General features: G+C 38.3%; 1 protein-coding gene across 1 annotated transcript; it reads left to right on the forward strand.

Annotated features, from left to right (window-relative positions):
• Window positions 1-14,504: 14,504 nt before the first annotated feature.
• LOC117098764 (transcription elongation factor A protein-like 8) lies at window positions 14,505-15,686 on the forward strand. The gene is given in 3 exon segments (XM_033237644.1): window positions 14,505-14,582; window positions 14,656-14,832; window positions 14,835-15,686. Coding segments are annotated over 2 exon segments (351 nt in total). The 5' UTR covers window positions 14,505-14,582; window positions 14,656-14,693; the 3' UTR covers window positions 15,047-15,686.
• Window positions 15,687-16,118: the final 432 nt, after the last annotated feature.

Consider the following 16,118-nt stretch of genomic DNA (forward strand, 5'->3'; position numbering starts at 1 on the left):
GATACGGGTTATGAAGGCATGTACTTGGACATTCTAGGAAGTGACTAATTAGAAGATGAAAGACAGTGATAGAACCATAAGCTGTCCTGGTAGAGTTTCAGCTAGTCAAGTTTTGAGCTGAGTACTGAAGTGTCCTTTGCCCAGTTCTACCACAGTTGTGTTTGGGAGGAAGAGTTGAGGTGGAAAAACAATTTGATATTCAAAATGTGAGCTATTCTTGGAGCATATGTGCTGTGAAATGAGTTATTTGATCCTAATTTAAAGAACATTTACCAAACACCTATGTGTTTGGCACTGTTCTAAGCTCCGGGGATGTAGCAACAGACAAAATCCCAGCCCTTATGGAGCTAACATTTTAATAAAATCTTAATGAATATGTAATTTCCAAAATAAGACTCCTACTGATGAATCCTCAATGACTGTTTTTACTGGTACAGACTTATAGCCAGACCTAGAGAAAAAATAGGATTTGTTTCATTAAAAAAATAGATATTAGCAGTGAGGATAACCTCAGCAGGTTGAAATACTTCAATTCAGAAAGCTGATATTGAAGATACAGAAATAGTAATAATGAGTGTGCATTATTTTCCAAGTTGACCTGATTATAAGATTATACATCTCTAGACTATTCCTCTAGAGGTTTTGATTCAATATGCCTTGGGTGGGTCCTAGAATCAGGATGATTAATAACAGATGGCTCAGTCATTCTTATAATCAGACATGTTTGAGAAACACTGCAAAAGGAGAAATGAAAACATCTGTCCAGCCTCTGAATCTCATTTTCTTTAATCCTCAAAACAACCTTGCATTATAGAGATTGTTGACTTTCTTTCACAGACAACAAAAGTAGTATTTCCAAGATCATATAGTTGATAAGTGGAAGATTTAAAATTTGAAACCAAAGACAAAAGTTTGTCTCCAAGGCTCATGCTCTATCACACCACACTTCCCTTTTGTTTGCTTATTGTTCATTATTGCTTTTTGTTCATTCACTCATTCATTCTTCTTTTTCAAGTGACATTTATTGAGTACTATATCTAGAGATATAAGATAAGAGAAGAAGAGGAATGCAAATGTGAGTAAACTCCAAGAAACTCAAAGTCTATATAGCATTGCATTTTATTCAAGTTCATAAAACATGTCAAGAGAACTCAAAGGAGAGAAAGGTCAGTTACAGCCATGGAGAGCCTTCCTGGAGGCACCATCTTAGAGTGTGGGTAGGTGGAACCAGAGGGTCAAGCATTCTAGGTGCAGGAACAGCACAAAGAAAAGAGCAGGAATAAGAAAACACAGATTGCAGACAATTGCAGGACTTAAGAGAGGTTTCCACAGCCACACATTCATCTCAGAACATTTGAAGAATGTTTAAGATTGGCAAATTTCACATATATGTCTATATTCCTGAATCCTTTTGAAATATTGGAAGACAGGGAAGGGCAGGGCCAGTTTTCCCCTTGAGCACAGTCTGCTGAAGCTAAGAAATAGTTGTCCCCTTCACTAATTCTCTGGAGCTGATGTACACATTCACATTCTTTCTCCAGGAAACCAGTAGATTAAAAAGCCAACGGAAGATACTGAGCCTGTCTGCTGTTAGCTGCTTGAACAAGCCTTTAGCACCTCCCTCGGAGGGTAGATGAAGCCAGGATGCAGTGACAGCCCTGGACAAGTTTGCTCCTGCTTAAAAATTTACTGTCTGCTAAACCTGCTGGCAGATAGTTCTCTAGACAAAAAGCGGCCATATAGGAGGAGTGTGGGGCTATTGGCCAAACAGCCTTTACTTAAGAAGTGAAACTAGTGTATGATTAGTGAAGTCCTACTTCTCCATTATTACCTTGGGGCCTGTTCTGTGACTTAAATGTTACCTTTATTTAGCCAGCCAGGGAGACGATAATGGCTCACTGAAGGCGGAAATCCATGAATTTCTAAGATTGGTTTGGCATTTTCTTAACCTAGAGATAAATGCTAGGACACATAGCAAGAGAAGAGAGGGGAAAAAGAGGGAGAGAGAGTGAAAGCAAGCAAGAGAGAGAGAAATGCCAAAAGAAAAAGTCAACGAATATTTATTAAGCACTGACTATGTGCCAGACACCTTTCCTGGTGATCAGACTGGTGGCTGTATGGTAGAGAACATGCTAGGCATTATAGATATATATATATATATGTATATATACACATACACACACATATATATACACACACATATATATATACACACATATGCTAGGCATATATATATATATATGAAACCAAAGATAAAACTTTGTCTCCAAGGCTTATGCTGTATCACACTACACTTCCTTTTTGTTTGCTTATTGTTCATTATTGCTTTTTGTTCATTCACTCGTTCATTCTTCTTTTTCAAGCGACATTTATTGAGTACTATATCTAGAGATATAAGAAGAGGAATGCAAATGTGAGTAAACTCCAAGAAACATATATATATATGCCTAGCGTGTGTGTATGTGTGTGTATATATATGACAAATACAATTAAAAGCTCTTTACCTGAATACCAAAATACAAAAATGTGAAGTCTCTGAGTCAGTTAAGTCAAGAATAATTGGAAATTAGGTAGTCAAAACCAGCCAGTTGTATGCATCTTAAACACATTTGAAGACTGATCCTAATTCTAAGAAAAGGGTAAAGGAATATTAAGTCAGCTCTGGGCAGTTGATGTAATGGCAAGAGCATTAATTTTGAAGTCATCAATTCCACAATTTAAACTCAGCTTTACTGTTTACAAGTTCTGCAGTAACTAGCAAATTTCTTGGAGCCCCACTTTTCTCTCTTATAAAATGGGAATCACAATTTTTTAATGATACCACAGAGTTTGTATGAAGGTCTAATGAGGCTGCATTTTCAGATATATAGTAGGCACTTTATAAATAAGAAATCATCTTCCCCTCTTCAGCTTTCTTAGTGACATGGTCCAAGTCATTAGCAGTTCTGAATAGTTGTATCCAATGTGGACGATAAGAGGAAAAAAATCAGAACTTTAGACCTCTAAATGAAAGCTAATGAAAAATAAATGTTCTCTTACCTCTTTATTTGGCTGTCTGAAAATTATGTCTCCTGATGCATGCTGGATCCTCTGCTATTCCATGACTTCAGACACTGAACTTTGAGTCTTTGTCACATCAGCAGCGCCGAGTAATTCCATACAGAAGTCTGACATTTACAGTTGAAAAAAATAAATTGATTAAAATTCAACAGGCATGTAGTGTTCAGCATTTAAAGGTCGGGGAATCTATGGAACTATCAACTGTAAGATAATTCAACATTTAACACAGGTGGGGGCAACTAGGATGTGTTTCTCTCTTTCGACACCCCAGCATTTGACTGCTGGGAACATAATTGTGGCAAATTTAATTACAGCCTCAAGACGAGCCATCCATCTTTACGGGGCCTTAGCAGCTGGGCTTCCCAAGAGTAAGAAAAGACCAATTTGACTTTCCATGGATTATGTCTTCACCTTTGTAAGGCGAAGACATAATCTTTTTCTTTGCCTGAGCTCTCTGAAGCTGCCGTTCTTTTCCTTTTGATATTCCCAGGATGACTACAAGCCAGTTTGTCATTAGCTAAAAGAGGGTGAAAGAAGAGACACCCTGTAGACCAGGAAATCTGGAGCTTGACTTACTATGCTCCATGCTTGACTATTACGCTGGCATGGTGAATATCCTCCTATTTATGGTACACAGCAAATGTCTAGCATAAGATGAGCACATAGTAAGCCTGCAATAAACATTTGTTGATGTAATGAATTAAAAGACCACATTCCAAATTTAGACTCCTTTAGATACTATCGGGTCACAGTCAAGTTACTTACCCACTCTGGTCAATTTTCACCTCAGTAAAATAGGGACAATAATTCCTGCTTCACGATTGCTATGTTGTTTGTCAACTGCCTATTAACATTATATTTCTGCTACCAGGCAGTGAGCTGCTTTAATGCCTTTAGGTCAGTACACCTCTCCACTTCCTACAGTGCCCAGCACAGTGCCCAGAACAGGGTAGGTATTCTACAGATATAAAATGAATTAGAATCTATGCCATGCAGCAGCAAGAGTACTGAAATGGAATGCAAGTAATCAAAAGTAATCAAGGGTCTACATCTCTATCCTATCACCAATGTGTGACATGACCTGTAGGTCTTAATTTGCTCATCAGTCAGATGAAGGATTAATGTTAAAAATCTCCAAGGTCCCATTGAGTTTTGATATGCTTTGATCTGTATTCTTGATTTATCAGTATTTTATTCATTAGGGCACATTTATTGAGTCTCATTAATGACTTGAAATTATAGCAAATAAAAGAGTTGTCTTGTGAAGACATGAAATGACTACAGGGTGATAAGACTGCTTTCTGCAAATATCTAAAGAGTATCATGATGGAACTGCTGATCACTTTTTCTCATTTTTGCTAAGAGGTATGGCCTTTGGTTATTGTAGACAAACATGCAATTAGGCACAAGGAGAGATTTCTTGATTACTTCAGGGATAAAATGATGCCCACGTACAGTTTCCTCTACAGGTGAGAGCTAGAGTCCCGGATGAGCCAATCAACGAATCAACAAGTATTTGCTAAGTCTGCTTGCTGCTCATTTTCCTCTTCATGACATTTTACTCAAAGTATGGATCATGAACCATCCGTATTAGAATCACCTGGAGCTCATGTTCAAATGTAAATTCTTAGATTCAATCCTTCTGAATCTGACTCTCAGGGGCTAATGTCTAGGATCTGTGTTTTAATAAGCTCCCCAAATGATATTTCTGTACCTCCTAAAGTTAAACAAACGCTGTTCTTGAGTTTAATAGTCTTTAGCAATACTTTTTCCCAACCTGGTGGCTATTAAACTAATAACAATGGCACATGCCATTTGTTGAGCACTGACTGTGAGCCAAATATCTTACCTATATATTTACAACAGTTGCACCCACCCTATGAGGTAGATATTGTCCTCACCTAAGAGATGAATAAACAGATGCTGAATGGAAAAGTGACACAACCAGAAAGTGGCAAGATCAAGGCCTGAACCCAGGTCTCCTGACTCTCAGTCCAGCATCCCACAGCTGTTTTCCTGAAATCCTGGCTTCTGTAAAGGGCATTATGTCAGAATCATGTTCTTCAGCCATGACCTTGCTTGCTTCTAAAGAAGGAGAAGAGGTGAAGAAAGTCACAAAGATGCAGGTTCATCCATATTCAGCTTGTTCTGTTAGCTTTGACTTCCAGAGAGAAGAAGTCTGAACAAGAGATGGATCTCTAACTCCCTGCAGAGATCCTAAAGTATGATTTCTCAGAATATAGACTTTTCCACCTTTCTTTCAAGGATGATGTGGGATTTGGTGTGTGATCATATGATCTTACTATGTCAGATCATATGATCTTACTGTGTCCCTTATTCAAAGGACAATAAGCTGATGACTGCCATCACAGATCTCAGTACACATGAAGGACTCCAGGGAGACACTTTTAAATGATTCCCATTTGCATTGCTCATTATAATTGGAAAAAAAAAATTCTCTCTTGGACTCTCAGCTTCTGGAGGTCAGCAAAGGCCATGGAGGACTGCCCCTCCTGGTTTTGAACAAGAAAGGCTAATAGACAGTTAATTAGCTAGCAGTCCTGACACTTTCACAGTGAAATTATCAAATAACCATTTGTGTCCATTATCAATGATTACCTGACAGATGTATCAGAAATGGAAGGCAAATTTGAGACAGATGAAGTAGATCAGTAATGTGAAATGCAGGTAATTTCAGGAGACTCTTCCTTAATCTTTCCTCAGCATCCTGTAGATGGTTGGGACACAGGTTCAAATTTATTTATTTATTTATTTTTATTATTATTATTTGTGTATGTGTGTGTGTGTGTGGAGGCCGAGTCTCACTTTGTCGACCAGGCTGGAGTGCAGTGGCACGATCTTGGCTCACTGCAACCTCTACTTCTCGGGTTCAAGCAGTTCTCCTGCCTCAGCTTCCCGAGTAGCTGGGATTACAGGGGCACGCCGCCATGCCCGGCTACTTTTTTTGTATTTTTAGTAGAGACAAGGTTTTACCGTGTTAGCCAGGCTGATTTCAAACTCCTGAGCTCAAGCGATCCATCTGCCTCGGCCTCCCAAAGTGCCAGGATTAAAGGCATGAACCACTGCACCTGGCCCAGGTTCAGATTTTTAATGTGCTTCCAACTTGATTTTTTTAAGGGTGAAATGTCATCTGAACTAGTTTAGGGAAAGCATTACAGAGGCAGGGAATTGGTTAGAATTCACTTCTCACTGTTGTTTATTCGTTCAACTGAAACTTATTGTCAGGTTGTTGGGTGCTGCAGAAATGACTAACAGTCCCATTTTGGAAGAGCTCATGGTCTTATAAAGAAGAAAAACAAACCTACTGCTGATATTGAATTCTCAATTTTAGAAGAGATTACAGGGCACGATTATCTCCAAAAAAATAAATAAAACCAGATAAAATTAAGGTCCTAAGTATTAGGCAAAGGGCATGTTCATTAAATTGCCCATGTGCCCTTGGGCAAGTCACTTAACCTCTCTGGATCCTGGTTTTCTTATCTCAAATGTCAGGGAATCGGCTTAGGTGATCTTAATGGTCCTTTCTGTTTCTAAGAGTCTATGATTCTACCTCTATTTTATAAATGTATAAGCTACTGAACTTAGATGTATGACTTGTCCAAAAATACCAAATCTATTCAAATACATTTCCCCACTCCTTAGAAAACCTGAAATCTGCCATAGAATCTAACACTCCCTGAACTACCCATATCAGTTTAGAGCTGAAGGCATTTAAGTCCAGAGAAGCAAAAGAACATGTCCAAGGTCACATGTGAGTTTGGAATTGGCATCTTAGAAGGCAAGCTTCTGGATGCCTAGTCACAAAGGAGGCTGATTCAATGCATTTCCTTCCCAATCTTGCTGCCTTTATGTTCAGTACTGGGTGTTTTTAAGAACTCTTTTTAGATATAAAATCACTTTATTAGTTTTGGAACATAAAATGTGTTATGCATGCCCGAGATTGCTTTTAGAACCAACATGTTTAATGATATAAAAGATGCAGGAAAAATAGAAAGGATGCTTTTTTTTTTTAAATGCCAAAGATATAAACAGAAAACAAGTATCTCATCACCATGTTCCTGTACTTTCCTTCACATCTGCAATTTGTTCTCCAATAAAGAACTTCCAGAGATGAGGATGCAGATGTGGAGCTAGTCATGGAAATATGTGCAGTTAAGAAATACTGATGTTGACACTGATAGAGTTATTATAGTCAAGTTCATTAGTTTGATATATAAATTTTGTAGTGAAAAAAATTTAGGCTTAAACAATGAAGGATATTTATTGCATCAAATGCACAAAATGGCAACAGGTGACACAAGCTTCAGGTGAGGATTGATCTAGTAGAGCAACAGTGTCACCAAGAAAAACACCTGGTGTCTTTCTGTATCCTCTTTCTACTTCAGCATGAGCTTCATTCTCAGGTTGATTTCTTGTATAGTCATAAAATGGTTTACAGTAACAATCTGGGCTACCTACTGCCTGATATGTATCCAGTGAGAGACAAGCCATTTGTTTATTCCAATTGGCTCTCAAGAGTTCTGAGTCTGACTCTCACTGAACCACCTTAGATCACTTATTCATCCCTGAACCAATAACTGTAAGAGTGATAACACTATCTTTGTTGAATTACCGAAATCCTTACCAGCTCCTTGAACTGGGGGACAATTTGATTTTTTCTCAAACTGTAGGGATAATACACAGTGGGTAAGAAGAAAAGTGGATGTTGGAGAAAACATTACAATATACACCACAATGCTGAAGATAAAGGTGATGGTAATTGTGGTACGGATGATGAAGATGATAAAGTGATGAAGAGTAAAGATGATGAAGGTGGTAAAACCACTGAGATAATAAAGGTGATCATGATAATGATGGTGGCAATGGTCAAGAGGTAGTAAAAATGAAGCTGATGAGAGTAATGAAGTTAATAATAAGGAGAAAAAAAGCAGTAGGCCAACATTTAATAATCAGAAGCTCAGTGAATCTGAATGCCTTTTCCATGCACCCTTCTTAAATAAATTGCCCCTGGCCAGAGCTCTTGTTTTTTCCTTTATATAATGTGGTTGTACTCCCTTTTCCTAGTCCTAAGTAATTGGCTCAATCATGGACACTTGATTTAGGAAAACCAAGCCATAGTTTGGACTATCCTAAATGAATCGTACATTTCTATCAAGCATTTTCACTAAGACACAAGTTATAGTCAGATGATGCTTAGCTTTCGAAAAAGCAAATCCAGTGTCCTTTATTGTAGATTCTATTGTCTGTTCCCAATTATTTGTTTCCTTCTCACCCTTACCAAGCTTCTCTGCCCCATTGCCTTGAGGCTTTGTCATGTGACATCACATGACAAATAGGATGTGAGCAATCATAATGCTCCCACGGGGACAGAAGCCTTCAATTTGACTGTAGATCTTGGCTGGGTCCTTTTGCACTAGGTCGCCCCCATGAGAACAGCATATTTTAGACAGTGGTTTTTCTTTCAGCCTGGGCTCCAGAATGAGAAGACACATGGGCCCCAGCTAAGTCTAGCAAAGCTGAAGTTGAGCCACAGCCCTCAAAAAATGTGAGTGAGGATTAAACATGTTTAGATAAAATTTTAGAGTTGTTTGTTTTACAGCACACCCTGGATAAAAGCTAACTGATACATTTATAGTCAGGCCTGGAGTTATAAACACAACATGCAAAGCCACATGCAAACTACAGTTATGAAGAAAAAGTGAACCTATAAGAAATCAAAACAAACTGTTCTGTGGAAAAATTAAACAATGTCTCAACATTTCTCTTTTTAGAAGAGCTGGAAGAGTAGGGTTGGTCTCAACTATCATGATGGCAAGATAAAACAATGCCAGATGTAATAGCCCCAGTGTAGGACCAGAGCTCAGACCTTTTATGTTATAGTAACTTCACCCCTAGATCTGCCATCAGAGCAGAAGCAGCTCCACATTGGACCAAGGTGGTTACATTGTAAGTGAGAGGCTAATCACTCACTGGTTTATTTCCTCCTAAGGCCAGGCAAAAGAGAAGACATCTCACCACAAATGGCTCAAATCTTTTGTCTTACTGATGACAATACATTTAATAAATCATATTTAATATTTAATAAATCAAGTATTATTTAGCCTGGATCCTATTTCCTAACACAAAGTTATCCTTCATTGGGGGTTAGGAGCACAGTCTCACTCTGTCACCCAGGCTAGAGTGCAGTGGCTTCATAATGAATTACTGCAGCCTCAGACTCCTGGGCTCAAGCGATCCTCCCACCTCAGCCACCTGAATAACTAGGTCTACAGGCATGCACCACTATGCCCAGCTAATTTGTTTTATTTTTGGTAGAGACGGGGTCTCGCTATGTTGCCCAGGCTGTTCTTGAACTCCTAGGCTCAAGCAATCCTTCTGCCTCAGCCTCCCAAAACACTGAGATTTCAGGCATGTACCGTAGCACCCGGCCACAGAGTTATCTTTTGACTTAATTACAGTTTGTTTGTTTTTTTAAACACAGATATTCAGTGAACAGTGTCATTTTCTCCATTTTCTACAAGAGAGAGTATCTGAAGCTAAAAAATTGTATAAACAATTTAAAGCCTGACTTACCTTTTGAAAATGTCAAATAAATATTGGACAACCACAAGCAAAATTTTAAGAGATTATTTCTATAATAGAAATTTAAGAGATTATTTTTGCAGAATCTCAATTTACTCACCTATAAAAAAATAAGAATACCTTTGTCTTAGGAATCTTATGCGTACTATATAAGAGAAAGTATGTAGAATGCCTGACAAATATTAAAGACTCTATAATGACAATTGTTATTACTATTGAGGGGAAAGATGAGGCGGAATATTTGCCAGCAACAAAAGTGGGAAGAATTCATGAATCAAATAACAAATACAGAGACCCATACAGAGTTGTTTGGGAGAAGGGAGAGAACAAGTTATGCAAACAGCAAACTTATCCAAAGCTAATGCAAAAAGAAGCCTAGAGTGAATTCCATCTGTTTTCTGCCTGCACCTGCTATTTATTTACTTTTCAGCTTGATCAACTGAGGCCAAATTGTTATTTAAAAAAACAAAACAAAACAAAACTGAAAACATAAGGAGAGAAGAGAGAGGTGGGGAGAGAATAAATGGGGAAGGGAAAAGAATAAGACAATAATAGCTAACATTTACCAAGTTCTTACTATGTGCCAGTCACTTTTTAAGCTCTTTGCATAAATTAATACATTTACTATTCACCACGGCTCTATAGCTAGTTCATACTCTTTTCCCTACTTTATAGGTAAGGACTGAAATGTGGGGATACTGATTTACCCAAGATCTAACAGCTGAGAAGAGAAAGACCCATATTTAGCCTACTCAGTCTCATTCCAAAGAATAACTCTGTAAGTCCTTACAATGTATGGCATCATAGGAAAAGAAATATCATCATTTCCCAGTTATGGCTGGATTTGTATGTGTAGAATGGAAAGGTCCGATTTGGAAGCAACACAGTTTCTGAAGCATTCTTCTTTTACTTACCGATGCCATTTGGTTTATGACATTTGGGGGTTCAGTAAACTTCTTTGAACCTGTTTCCTTATTTGTAAAATACTATGATTTGTAATTTTGTGTGGCTCAAATAGTAATAGGATAGCACTGATGTAGCTGTTGTAAAAATTAAATTATACAATGTAGGTAAAGTGATTAGTACATGGTAGCTGCTCAATAAGTGATAGCTATTATTATGATAATTATATGTAATTATTAAATTAGTTCAGGAGAAAGAATCAAGAAAATCTCCATGAAAGAAGTAATATTTCAGCCGCTTCTTGTGGGTGGGGAAGATTTTCATAAGTGTAAATAATATGAACTGCATGTTCTAGGAGCAGGAAAAAAATATGAACAAGGCTTGGAGAAGCCAGGGCCCAAAACTGATGTTCTGACTCTGCTATTTCAGGAAGAAGGGAAGCACGTGACACAGATTAGGAATGCAATGCTCTAAAAATTGCTGAAAGGAAACCCTTAGGAGCTCAATGTGGCAGACTCCCCATCATCTAGGAAATTCTACTAAATGGAAAGACAGTACCGAGAGATCTCAATACTGGAGGTGTCACTATAGCAAGATACAAAGACACTCAAGATCTACTTCCACAGTACTGTAAAGAAGAGGCCATAGGAGATCCTCTCCATTCAGAAATATTTTAACTTCTCTATTTGCTCTCTGCCGAAGATTTTTTAAAATCCACTGACCAATGCCATTAAGGTATCGGACTCAGATCCTAGGATGTTGTTATTTAAATTAGGTCCATATATGAGTGAGGAGCTTCAGGTACATCTTCTTGTATATTGCTCCTTTTTATCCAAAAATCTGTGATCTAAAAAGGTAATATCTTCCTCCATCAACGCAACATACAATGGTGAAATAGACACCAGATAACCACAAAAGACAATGTCACTTAAAAGGATGAGAAATGGGAGTGCCATTGCTGTCATGATTCTGGATAAATATTGTCAGGTTCCCTTTAATTTAGGGACAGGTAATGTTTCTTTCATTAGAACATTACGTGTCCCTAAATTAAAGGGAACCTGACAGATCTTCTCCTGGGCAGTGGTTCCACAGTTCATTTTACTCTTCAGTTCTTGACTGTGTCCTTGGGCCTCTTGATTTCACTCTCTGAGATATCTGTACTATTTCACAACAAATAACCCTTGTTTACAATGAGGTAAAATATTTAGCCTATTTCCTCTCCATAGGATGTCGAAGGCTTAGAGAACTTTTATAAACCTAAAACATCTCAGTTTCTTTTAGTTCAAGTTGGTGTTCCATTGTTGATACAGCTCTCTTAAAAGCTTTATGAACTTTCTATGTATCAAATTATAGTACAGTCCATTTGACAGAAGCCACAGTTAGTATTTTTTTAGCATTCCTCTCTACTTTAGCCCTGTTTTGTATGGTATACTGTTGTTGAGAATCTGCCCTTAAGATACTGAGAAGCCCGGCTGGGCAGGATGGCTCATGCCTGTAATCCTAGTGCTTTGGGAGGCCAAAGTGGGCAGATCACGAGGTCAGGAAATCAAGACCATCCTGGCGAACACGGTGAAACCCAATCTCTACTAAAAATACAAAAAAAATTAGCCCGGTGTGGTGGCGGGTGCCTGTAGTCCCAGCTACTCAGGAGGCTGAGGCAGGAGAATGGCAGGAACTCAGGAAGTGGAGCCTGCAGTGAGCCCTGATCGCAGCACCGCACTCCAACCTGGGCGACAGAGCGAGACTCCATCTCATAAAAAAAAAAAAAAAAGATACTGAGAAACCCTTTGTCTGACTAAGCAGGCCTATCTTAAAATCTTCCTCATGCTTTACAGCCATACTTAGCATCAGATCACTTCTTTTTTTTTTCTTTGAGACGGAGTCTCGCTCTGTCACCCAGGCTGGAGTGCGGTGGTGCGATCTCGGCTCACTGCAAGCTCCGCCTCCCGGGTTCACGCCATTCTCCTGCCTCAGCCTCCCGAGTAGCTGGGACTACAGGCGCCCGCCATGACACCCGGCTGATTTTTTATATTTTTTTTTAGTGGAGACGGGGTTTCCCCGTGTTAGCCAGGATGTTCTCCATCTTCTGACCTCGTGATCTGCCCGCCTCGGCCTCCCGAAGTGCTGGGACTACAGGCGTGAGACACCGCGTCCAGCCAGATCACTTCTTATTTTATAAATTGTTTACAGTTTTTACAAAGTCTAGATTTTTGCCAAAAATAAATTTTCTTATTCATGATTTTCACATATTATTTTTATGCAAAATGAGAATGGGTCAGCTAATTGTTATGCATCTTTAAACATTTTGGTCTATGCATCATATTTCTGACTGTTTTCTGTACATTTTGACTTTAAAAAATTCCAATCTGGTATTACCCAAAAATAATATCTGCTTACAATTCTCTCTTGACCATATTTTAGTCCCTCATTTAACCCCACAATTACATTCATGAAGTAGGATTATAATTTCCATTTCACAGTTTGAAAAACAAAGGCTCAAAGAGATTAATTTACATTACAAAATTACACCACTATTAGCATAACTGGCATTTAAACTTCAATTTGTGTGTCTTCAAAGCTAGAAAATTGACCATTTTACTCCACTGTGTTTCATCATCATAATCTCCCCCTCTGGCTTTACACTTTACAGTTTACCAAGTATGATCTCATTTGATCTCATTTAATCCAATCCTGAGAGACTGAAGGCTAACTGAAATGTAAAGCTCTCTCTCTCCTCTTTTCCTCATCAACAAAATAAAAATAAATCACCTCAAAACAACTTCCCTTCTGCTCCATGTCTAAAATGAAAAACAAGAAAAAGAAAAATGCTTTTGCTTAACCCTTTTCAACCAACTAACCTGGAGTTCCTGATCAACAGCAAGTACAAGTACTTAGCAATTGTTAATGCCTTTTCTCATTTTTCTTTTCTTTCACTGAGTGTGATGCAACACGAGAGGTGTGTCCGTAGTTGCAGTGAGATGTCGGCCTGGACTTTATTTGTGCAAACTGTGAATGCTAGCCTTGTGGACGTGGTAATAAAATAACTCACATACAGAGAATGGTAGTTGGCTGTTGCCTAGGGCTCAGATGGATCTAGACTCAAAAGCCAACAGAAGCAGTCTTCTACTACCATTTCTTAACTTTTACTCAACAGCATAAAAAACTGAATTTGGACTTCTGTGCATTTGCTGATCACTCGACATTTTTAGCTACCACCTAGTGGCACTGCGTGGCAGCCAACAGTTCAGAGTGGGCAGCCTTGCCATGATCCCTAAATAACACAGTTTGTTTATATAAGTGATTGCATTTTGACCTTCCCATCTCATAACTGTAAACTGAAAATGGCAAAATGTAAGTGCTGCTATGTGTAGCAAAAGCAGAGATAGACTAAGCTTAATAAAATCAAAGAAAAGATGGAAATCACTCCAGCCTAACATTTCAGTATGTGTGTGGACCCTGAATGCATGCTGCTGTGAATTTGCATTTCATCACATACTAGTTGGCTGATCTTAGACTATTTTTCCTCTTCTGTTTAATGGGAATCAAAATAATTCATTTCACCTATGTTGTGTGAGGATTAAATTACATAATGATGAGAGGTGTTATTTAAAGAATTGATAAGACAGTGGCTCTCAAAGAGGGGTTCCTTCACCAGCAGCACCAGCAGCACCTGGGAACTTCTCCAAAATGCAAATTCTCCAGCCCCACTGCCAACCTACTGAATCAGAAACTCTGGGTGTGGGTCCAGCAATTTGTGTGTGACCAAGCCGTCCAGATGATTCTGATGTACCCTAAATTTGAGAACTGCTACTGTAAATTAATATGGAGGAGAGCATGCTCAGAAGTTAGATGATACAGGCTTCAGTCTCTATTCTGCCTTTTACTAATTGCATGATTTGGAGTGAATTATATAACCTGTATAAGACTTGGATTTTTTGCCTTATAGTCCAGGGCCTGTTTCCCTGTAGCAGCTCCCTATTGCTGGAGAAGGAGAAAAGTGCCCAAGATCCTTTCAGGATATTTGGTTTTTTGGGCGTGACACAAATCGAGGTGAGGGAAGAGAGAGGAAAATCCCCTGAATCCCTGCAGGATTAATTTATTCAAAAAGGAAATTAAAAATACTCAATATGCAAAAGTCTTGTGAAGAAAATGAGGGAAAACCACAGAACATGCCAAAGGCCGAGGAGGATCGCCCTTTGGAGGATGTACCACAGGAGGCAGAAGGAAATCCTCAACCTTCCGAAGAAGGTATAAGCCAGGAGGCAGAAGGAACCCCAGAGGAGAGCCGAATCAGCCTGGCCAGGGATTTAAAGAGGACACACCCGTTAGGCATTTGAACCCCGAAGAAATGATAAGAGGAGTAGATGAGCTTGAAAGGCTTAGGGAAGAGATAAGAAGAGTAAGAAACAAGTTTGTGATGATGCATTGGAAGCAAAGACATTCACGCAGCCGTCCTTATCCTGTGTGCTTTAGGCCTTGAATTCATTTTTGCCTAATATTAAAATCTGGCCCCAGCTTTCTTTCTGTTAGCATTTTCTGATGTATCTTTGACCTCCATTTTACTTTTAATAATCTGATGAAATTTTGTTTTAGATAGTTTCTTGGTACCAGCATCTCATTGGATTTTGGATTTTGACCCATTTTCCAGGTCTATTTTTCAATTGGAAACTTTCACACATTTGCATGGGAATGTGTTCATTCCATGTTGTAAAGTAAAACATAACAGGTTATGGCAAAGCAGCATATTTAATATCAGCTCACATATATAGGATAAAATTCCAAACTTTGTGTGTGTGCGTGTGTGTATACATACATCCATATAACATATATCAAAAACTTAACCAAGCTTATTTCTGTGTGGTGTGAAATTTTGTTTTCTTCTTTTTATTCTTTTTGCTTATATGTGCTTTTTAATGAACACGTGTCTCACACACAAAAATAATTAAGGATTTTTTTTACAAGTAAGAGTCAAATAATTTGCAACCAGCTTATGAGGGCAATGGGGGCATCCAAACTCTTGATGAAAGAACAATAAAAAAGAAATGTAAACCTCAAATTACCTCTGGATCTCTTAGCCAGAGGAATAAACTGGCAATTATTACAGAAAAAAAAAAAAAAAAGACTTGGATTTTTTTTATCTGCAGAATTAGAATAATGTGTTTATTCTAGATCTGTAATGAAAATTTTTAAAGAACATATCTGTCATATACCAAGCCCTCAATAAATGGTAGCTGGTTGTATTTAGGTTCTGATTATTGTTTTATTACTTCTGGCTTTAACTGCACTTAATCCAACTGGCTTTATAATTAATTGTGAAGGGAAATCAAAATGAAAGAGTACAGATGAAGTATACATGTTCTTAGACTTACAGTGGGGTTATGTCTTGATAAATCCATCATAATTTGAAAATCTTGTAAGTGGAAAAAAGATGCATTTAATATACCTGACCTACTGAACATCATAGCTCAGCTTAGCCTACCTTAAATGTGCTCAGAACACTTGCATTAGCCTACAGTGGGGCAACGTCTTCTGGCAATACAGTACACTGCAGA

This window comes from Trachypithecus francoisi, unplaced genomic scaffold (genome assembly GCF_009764315.1).
Source record: "Trachypithecus francoisi isolate TF-2019V2 unplaced genomic scaffold, Tfra_2.0 Lachesis_group16, whole genome shotgun sequence".
NCBI classification, from domain to species: domain Eukaryota; kingdom Metazoa; phylum Chordata; class Mammalia; order Primates; family Cercopithecidae; genus Trachypithecus; species Trachypithecus francoisi.